At 41.9% G+C, this 8,941-nt stretch overlaps 1 protein-coding gene across 3 annotated transcripts; it reads right to left on the bottom strand.

The window, feature by feature from the left end:
• Positions 1-667: 667 nt before the first annotated feature.
• Positions 668-8,154, bottom strand: dhdh.2 (dihydrodiol dehydrogenase, tandem duplicate 2). 3 transcript variants are annotated; one of them, XM_035417780.1, is made up of 8 exons: positions 7,929-8,154; positions 7,147-7,292; positions 4,884-4,995; positions 4,294-4,457; positions 3,639-3,891; positions 3,030-3,154; positions 1,966-2,116; positions 668-1,270 (listed from the first exon to the last, which is right to left on the bottom strand). In XM_035417780.1, the coding sequence occupies exons 1-8, from the start codon at positions 8,137-8,139 to the stop codon at positions 1,161-1,163; spliced, it is 1,272 nt and encodes a 423-aa protein (XP_035273671.1). In that variant the 5' UTR covers positions 8,140-8,154; the 3' UTR covers positions 668-1,160. The 3 variants fall into 3 exon arrangements, with proteins under 3 accessions (XP_035273671.1, XP_035273672.1, XP_035273673.1); XM_035417781.1 differs by having other exon boundaries at positions 7,147-7,296; positions 7,929-8,035; XM_035417782.1 differs by lacking the exons at positions 7,147-7,292; positions 7,929-8,154 and adding an exon at positions 5,814-7,108.
• Positions 8,155-8,941: the final 787 nt, after the last annotated feature.

The raw sequence follows: 8,941 nt of genomic DNA, 5'->3' as shown, positions 1-8,941 counted from the left end.
TACCATTTACAGCGCACAGCACGCTGCGGCACTCCCTGGACCACCGTACACGTTACAAGCCTCTAATGAAACAGTCTTCTGTGCAACTTTTCAGTACACCTTTTTACTGCCTCTGGGAAATGTTCTGCCCGTGATCAGCACTCGTGATAAGCCACTCTCTGATAAGCCAGAGTGCTTGCATGCTGCGGCTGTTGTAAAGGTTTGCCTGCAGTTGCAATAAAGACAACATTACTGTGTTGTCCAGACGTGGATAAAATAAGTTTTTTTGAAATATTTTGAAAAACTTGAATTTAAAAATTATTTTTTAGATAATTTAGAGAATTAAGTGTTTTTTTTAAGTGTCTAATGTGCATGAATTCAAAATACTTTAAATAAGTCAATGTTACAAATGAAAATCTATTTTCAATTCAACACCCCAATAATGGATGGGTTTTTTTTTTCAAAATTAATTGGCACTTAGGAAATTCTAGTCTTTAAATAAAATGTTTTGCAAGTTTCTTACACTGTATATCTTTAAGCTTTTGTGTGGTGTACTCATTTAAGAAAGTTAAATATGGAGCCTTTAATTATTGTTACAATATTATCACTGTATGCTATCCTACCACAAACTACCATTTGAAACAATTTGGATAACAGGATGTATATAAAGGCAACTGGCCACGCAGCCCAAATTTTTAACCTTTTTTTAAATAATCAGCCAAACTTTACAAAATGAGGATGACACATCCTACTCACTGATTCCACCATATTAGCCAATGCACAAAGATTGGTGAACTAGCATGTAGTTGGCATCAATCAAAAAAAATAAATAAAAACCCTACATGAATTGTCTCTACAAGCAGCAGAAATTTCATTTAAATCTCAATCATTTTTTTTAAGATGGGACAGGGATTATTATCTGTACCATAAGCAACATAGTCACCAAATCATTTAAATGTCAAATCACAGATTGCTCTTTTTAAATAAAACCTGTCTTCCATGGGTAGGGGGATGATTACGTGACCATATGTAGTCTTTTTTGGGAATCTTCGTGACACGAGTGTCAATGCTCCTATTCATTTGATAAGCACATTTAATGATGTCATCTGGATGATGGGACCGCTTTATTGGTCAGTGTGAATGGGAGGAGGGGTCAGTGTGTGAGGTAGCGGAACCCAGGGTCACTGGATGTCCTGGCTGTACAGCACCCCCACCTGCCTCCTGGCTTCATCCATAATCTCCATCAGCAGGGCCGAGTCCGACAGCGACATCCGAGAGCTCTCCTTCAGCCCTGCACAGTGCCCACAGGTGGTGCTTTTATTAGCCGTTTGACTCAATAAGAATGGTTTAACATGGCTGTAATTATGATTCTTTGTTCTTTTTTTGGGGACCGAGTCAGTTTACATCTTCCCAATAATTTGTAAGCTGAAAGAGTAAAGTGTTTGTGGCACCACCTAGTGGTTTGATTGGAAAATAAAAACTAGACTTGCGCACAATGTAACTGAAACGGATATCCGTCAATGTGCTGGTAAGCATCACCAGTATGTGCTCAGAATATAAATCTGCGAGACCTGCAGTGTTTAAGACTGCTTTGTATCAATGAGTTTATACTCACTAGCTCTTTTTTGTTTGGCTTTGATTGGCAAGAGCACTGACTAAGAACAAGACAGCCACGGTTGGAAGAACAGCAACCTAAATTTATATAACCGATTTCACAGAATTTCCCCCATTTGTAAACCGTTCCAAGCATACGGGCTTGGAACCCATGACCAAACTAAATGAAAAAGGGCATCATTAATCTTTTGAAGAGTAGGTAGGTTTTTTGGAATGTTTTTTTTTTTTTTTTTTTTCAAAATTCAAGTCAGTGTTCTACAATTCCATTGCTTTCAGTTACCAGTAGCGATTGTTGCATCTGCATTAGAATGTTTATTGAAGGACATTCTAGTTGCACATTTGAGATGTGAGCCAATCAGAAACCGCCCGTACCTTTCAGGAGGCACTGGCGCACCTCCTCGGCCTCGTAGCGCAACCCGGTGCTGTTCACAAAGTTGAGCGGCAAGGAAGGCTGGGGCAGTGGGTACTCCTCCTCCTTCCCGTTCACCACCAGGGCGGTGGGGCACCACATGTTAGCTGGGATCTGGGAGAGACGGGGAGGGTTACTGGATAGCGGTTGAGAGGCAGACTGCAGCCTGTCCACTTACTGGTGGGGAACCAGGAACAAAGCTGCACAGTTTATTCACAGGGCCCCACAGTATTTCCCCAGCTTGGCAGTGATATGTGGATACATACGGTACAGTTTGTCTTATGCCCGTTTCAACAGAACCGGTTCAACTGCACCAGTGACTCTCTACCTATGGCCCAATTTGCATAATTGTCTATTGTTCGGTCAATTAAAAAAAGAAATGTGACTGCGCAGTGCCGTACATCGTCATTTTTTGCCCTTTTTGTTTCTGCATTGACAGGAAAATTAATGGGCGTTATTAGTTTAGAAATTAGGCTGCCTGCTTTGACAAATTGGCACATTGAGAACCAATGTAAAATGTGCCATGTACTGTCCAATCAGTGTTGCCACTGTGGTGTTGACTGGGCAGATGCGTACGACCCATCAGCAACACAACGAAGGACGTGTTTGAGCATCATTCCTTATTTTGATTGAGCATTCTGCCTCGTGTAGACATCATCATTCCAGCACTTATTGTGCTTTGTATTATTGTCCTAATGTTGTAGCTTGTACTGCCCCCTAGTTTGACTTAGCATAGGTTAGGGCTGAATAATATTCACTGTGTGAACTGGACTTTGTGTTCTTGGCTATGAATAACTACAAAATGAGCATTGTACCTTATCGAAACCCGTGTTTTGTAGTTGTTCCAATGACCTTGATATGCACTTGTACGTCGCTTTGGATAAAAGCGTCTGCTAAATAAACGTAATGTAATATAATCACAAGGCACAACTTTCCAGCATCAGCAGATTCAGGTGAGCTGTACTGCGCGAGAGGTGGATAAACCCAATAGGTCGAATGGCGTGCAGTCTGTTTCGCGCTGACCCACCTTGATGCTCCCCTTCGTTCCAACGATGACGGCTTCATTGGGGAGCTGGGCCGCGACAGAGCAAATGCACACGGCTATCCTGTTCCGCGAGAACATCAAAGTAACCACCATGGCCTCATCCACACCTAGCACAAACAAAAAGCACCGTAATAGAACGTCATTCACTCTACAGCCTCTAGATGGCGCTTCAACACAGAAGCAGATTGTGGTTCGAGTGCGAAGTTCCTCCAGCCAGTCTTCTTCTGTGTCTCATACTAGGATAACTCGTACTATAAATTCATGAAGGCACTATGTTTGCATGTCTTTGAACCCTCTTCATAACGATTTTGTATAAGGGCAGTCAACTGAAGTTCAGCTGAAAGCTGCAGCAGATCTCTATCTGCAGACTCGCTGAACTACAAATTAACTAGAGCAATGGTTAAAAAGATAAACCACTCAAAATGCAAAGAAAAACAGAGAAAGCAGAAAATTGGGGAGGGGGGAATCTAAATTGATTTTGGGAAACAGAAATAAAAATGACTTCATAGAGGCCCTAAAGATGTTAGCATAGCGGTTTACCCTGTCCTCCACCCCACATCGCTCAATCCTCATCCGGACAGTCGGCTCTACCTGAGTCCAGACAGAATCCAGAGGCCTGGATGGTCTCAGGCCTCTCCCCGTCGAACACCATCAGCGCAAACTGCACGCAGTAGACCCCGATGTTCATCAGCGCCCCCCCTCCCAGCTCCTTCTCCACCGACCGGGGCACGTGCATTGAGGGTACCCCGAACTCAGCCCGCGCCACCTTCACCTCCCCCAGCTCCCCCTGGGACAGGATTCGGCTGATCTCCCGAGAGGCGGGGAAGAAGCGCGTCCACATGGCCTGCGGTGCGAGAGGGGAGCGGGGTGTGTTCATTCGAGGCCCCGCACTGCCCCCGTTCACACACAGTTAAACTGTTAAACAATTGCAGCCATTTTGTTGAACTGATGACTGCACTTAAAGATTAGAAAACAGTTTCATTTGCATTTACTGCTATTTGTTGGTAGCAGTACATAGCTATAGTTTGCACAGAATATAGGAGTAGTTTGTTAATGTCTTGCTGTTGAACAATAGTGGTCTTACTGCGCTTTTTGTATTTGCTATTTATTTAATATCTGAATGCTGGAAAATGTATTAAAGTAGTATTAGTAGTAGTAGTAATCATAATCTTTATAACTGTTGTATGCGTGAAATTTGGGATCCTTTGTCATGCATGCTTTGAATTGTTACTGCTATTTCTCCTACCTCCATCAGGAAAACGTTGTTTTTCCTGGCAGAAGTGATGAGTTTCTGCACTTCCCCAGAGTTCATGGAAAACGGCTTCTCGCATAACAGGTTCTTTCCGGCGTTCATGTACAGCAGGCACGCAGGGAGATGGCATGGATGAATGGTGCCAACGTATACCACATCTGTCCAGAGAAAGGAGGAGGGACGGGGACCACAGAAAGTACATGATTATGACAGCAGTACATAAATATATACACCTACAATGGTGCTGTTCTTAGAAACACACACTGTTGTGCATGCCTAGGATGTACGTGTGAAACACAACTTCACTTATACAAGTGTACAACACAAAGTGTCTAGCAGCTCTTCTGTGTTGAGCTATCCTCACCCACAAAGAGAAGGTTACAGAAGTATATCGTAAGGCTAAACAGGCATATCCAATCTAATTACAGAAAAAGCCAGAATCAGACTATTTCCGGTGAAGCACTCTCCTATGCATGCATACATTTTTCACCTGTCAAGTGACTTCACCATAACTGATAAATAGGGGGAAACTAAAGCAGCAATGCCGGCAGAGATCTGGTCTTAAAATGGAATAGGGTACCCACCAATCTCTGGGTCATTGGCCAGCTCCTCATAGTTCCCATAGGCTTTGGGAATGTTATGCTTCTTGGCAAATTCCTGCGCACGCTCTAAGCCACGGCCGGCCACAGCTACTACCTGAGAGAATAAAGAAGCATTCAGTAAATGTTTAATTTTATTGTCCTGCAGCTTCACCACAGAATTGGCGAAAGTTCGGATGTGATAAAGACGGTACATCTGTCACCACGAAAAATACTCTGTGTATTACGGTCAGTCGAATTTCCGCACTTAACGTTGCAGGCTTAGTGAATCGCGTCATATTGGAATGTAGGCTTTTACAGCATAAATTGTTCTGTAACATTACTAATGTCATTATGGTAAGTAAGAATACGCAAGAAATTGTAGACTGCGTCAATGCAGCGCTATAAATGAACCCTATAGGTTAGCTAACATTAGCAACTCCGTTTACTATAGCGCGCAAGCTTGCACGAAAAGCATGATTATCCTGTACAAAAGTTAGCTCGTTTAACGCTGTTAGTAGTTTTTCGTAAAGAGCGCAGCTATTTTTTCTCTTCTTGAAGTAGGCTAATTTATTAGCATCTAACACAGAACATTTAAAGAAAAAGATTCACAACTGTACAGCTTAATGTTACTTGGTTCCATGTTATGTATGTTCAGTGCACGTGATGAGTTTCATTAACGTGTAGATAACCCTCAATGACAAAAGTATGAAACATCTCAATCGCAAAGCATTACAAAACCTTCAAGTGACAGCTGGAGACTTAAGTTTATTTCGCCAAATATGATTTAAGATTCCAGAAAATAGGCTGTAATTATAAATCTAATCAGTATCTCGCTTGAGACGTTAACTATATCGAGTTCGAGAATTCCAGATGCCACTTGAAGGAGAAAATGTTAACCCACAAAGTAAACCAGTTAGCCAATGTTAATGTTACCTGGTGGTCTCCCGGGGGCAGAGTCTTCAAAGCCACGGTGAAGTCATGGCTGATCTTTCCTGTGCTAGATATTCCCCACTTTGTTGTCATGTTAGTGGGCTACTGATTACGCTGACAGCAGGCAAGTGAGGCGCACCGGGCAAACCACGTCTGTCAAAGAGAAATTTTTCTTCTCGGTGCCGATAGGTGGAGTTAGATCGCACTTCCTTCTTTTGACATCCGTTTAATTTGGCAGATCATTTTATTCATGTATTCATTCCAACCATCCAACCATTATCTATACCTGTTTATTCCTGGTCAGGGTCACTGTCAGGGTCACGCGGAGTATTTGAGCCTATCCCTAGCGTGCATTTGGCGAGGCAGGAAAGGAATACACCTTGGACAGGTCGCCAATCTATCGCAGGACATGTATTTATGCCATTAGGTTAATTTATTCATAACTAACTATAATGCGGTCGGAGTATTTGGACAGTGAAACATTTTTGTTGTTTTGGCTCTGTAGGGCAGCACGTTGGATTTGAAAATGAAGTTAAAGTGCAGACTGTCAGCTCTAATTTGAGGGTATTCATCCATATCAGGTGGCCCGTGTTGGAATGACAGCCCCTTTTTAGGCTTTACAATCATTTTTAACCTCATATTCATCGTTTTATTTAGACTACAATGTTCTACAGAGCCAAAACAACAAAAAATGATGTCACTGCCCAAATAATTTACTGTACAGTATGTATGGCATATTGTATAAATGTAGCCAAGTCTACATATAGATATGCATTGTAAAATGTACAGTGAAATTTGAATTGAACTGGACCACAGCATTCGGATATGGCAATTATGGTTGGCACCTAGTGAAGCGGCACCGGTGGCAAACTCGGAGTCGATTACTTGAGAGACTAGCTATAACAGTAAAATTTCCTTTGATAATTCAACTTTAACTGATGACATTTGGTACTACATTCCAGAGTCAATGAATGGATGAGTGAATGAATGATCTTTTGGGTCTAATTAAGTAATTAATCATTTTATTTTGAAGTAAGGTTGCTTACCGATATCAAAGCGCTAGCGTAAAACAATTTTGGAAGTGGGAATTGCGTGATTTAACGTTATTTTACACAGAAATTTTCAGCCAACTTGTCGGTGTAATTGAGCGTTTTACAACTGCAATGCTGCTGACGAGCAATGTTTATCAGGCTGTTTATCTGAACGCTGGAAAATGTATTAAAAGATACATTTTTATTAGTAGTTGTAGTAATCATAATCTTTATAATAGTTGTATGCGTGAAGTTTGGAATCCTTTGTCATGCATGCTTTGAATTTTTACTGCTATTTCTCCTACCTCCATCAGGAAAACATTGTTTTTCCTGGCAGAAGCGATGAGTTCCCCAGAGTTCGTGGAAAACGGCTTCTCGCATAACAGGTTCTTTCTGGCGTTCATGTACAGCAGGCACGCAGGGAAATGGCATGGATGAACGTATACCACATCTGTCTAGAGAAAGGAGGAGGGACGGGGACCAGAGAGAGTACATGATAATGACAGCAGTACATAAATATATACACATACAATGGTGCTGTTCTTAGAAACACACACAGTTGTGCATGCATTACATTACAGGCATTTAGCAGACGCTCTTATCCAGAGCGACTTACACAACTTTTTTTTACACTGTATCCATTTACTGTATCCATATATACTAAAGCAATTTCCCTTGCTCAAGGGAACAACGGCAGTGTCCTACCCGGGAATCGAATCTGCAACCTTTCGGTTACAAGCCCAGTTCCTTACCCACTGTGCTACACTCCGTCCGCATGCCTAGGATGTACGTGTGAAACACAACTTCACTTATACAAGTGTACAACACAATGTGTCTAGCAACTCTTCTGTGTTGAGCTATCCTCACCCACAAAGAGAAGGTTACAGAAGTATATCGTAAGGCTAAACAGGCATATCCAATCTAATTACAGAAAAAGCCAGAATCAGACTATTTCCGGTGAAGCACTCTCCTATGCATGCATACATTTTTCACCTGTCAAGTGACTTCACCTTAACTGATAAAGAGGTGGAAACTAAAGCAGCAATGCCGGCAGAGATCTGGTCTTAAAATGGAATAGGGTACCCACCAATCGCTGGGTCATTGGCCAGCTCCTCATAGTTCCCATAGGCTTTGGGAATGTTATGCTTCTTGGCAAATTCCTGCGCACGCTCTAAGCCGCGGGCGGCCACAGCTACTACCTGAGAGAATAAAGAAGCATTCAGTAAATGTTTAATTTTATTGTCCTGCAGCCTCACCACAGAATCGGCGAAATTTCGGATGTGATAAAGACGGTACATCGGTCACCCCGAAAAATACTCTGTGTATTACGGTCAGTCGAATTTCCGCACTTAACGTTGCAGGCTTAGTGAATCGAGTCATATTGGACGCGACATTTGGTACTACATTCCAGAGTCAATGAATGGATGAGTGAATTAATGATCTTTTGGGTCTAATTAAGTAATTAATCATTTTCTTTTGAAGTAAGGTTGCTTACCAATATCAAAGCGCTAGCGTAAAACAATTTGGGAAGTGGGCATTGCGTGATTTAACGTTATTTTACACAGAAATGTTCAGCCAACTTGTCGGTGTAATTGAGCGTTTTACAATTGCAATGCTGCTGACGAGCAATGTTTATCAGGCTGTTTATCTGAACGCTGGAAAATGTATTAAAAGATACATTTTTATTAGTAGTTGTAGTAATCATAATCTTTATAATAGTTGTATGCGTGAAGTTTGGAATCCTTTGTCATGCATGCTTTGAATTTTTACTGCTATTTCTCCTACCTCCATCAGGAAAACATTGTTTTTCCTGGCAGAAGCGATGAGTTCCCCAGAGTTCGTGGAAAACGGCTTCTCGCATAACAGGTTCTTTCTGGCGTTCATGTACAGCAGGCACGCAGGGAAATGGCATGGATGAACGTATACCACATCTGTCTAGAGAAAGGAGGAGGGACGGGGACCAGAGAGAGTACATGATAATGACAGCAGTACATAAATATATACACATACAATGGTGCTGTTCTTAGAAACACACACAGTTGTGCATGCATTACATTACAGGCATTTAGCAGACGCTCTTATCCAGAGCGACTTACACAA

Source organism: Anguilla anguilla, chromosome 5 (assembly GCF_013347855.1).
Source record: "Anguilla anguilla isolate fAngAng1 chromosome 5, fAngAng1.pri, whole genome shotgun sequence".
NCBI classification, from domain to species: domain Eukaryota; kingdom Metazoa; phylum Chordata; class Actinopteri; order Anguilliformes; family Anguillidae; genus Anguilla; species Anguilla anguilla.
The sequence above is the reverse complement of the archived record's forward strand: the minus strand, read 5'-3'. Positions and strand labels throughout refer to the sequence as shown.

What these genes read in the sequence shown, in the direction of transcription:
- dhdh.2 (XM_035417780.1), bottom strand. Translation starts at nt 8,139, where the DNA reads ATGTACCGTCTTTATCACATCCGAAATTTCGCCGATTCTGTGGTGAGG. An exon ending in GGCCAATGACCCAGAGATTG is followed by an intron (nt 4,458 to 4,883) that starts GTGGGTACCCTA and finishes TTCTCTGGACAG; the next exon opens with ATGTGGTATACGTTGGCACC. An exon ending in GCGCCAGTGCCTCCTGAAAG is followed by an intron (nt 1,271 to 1,965) that starts GTACGGGCGGTT and finishes GGCACTGTGCAG; the next exon opens with GGCTGAAGGAGAGCTCTCGG.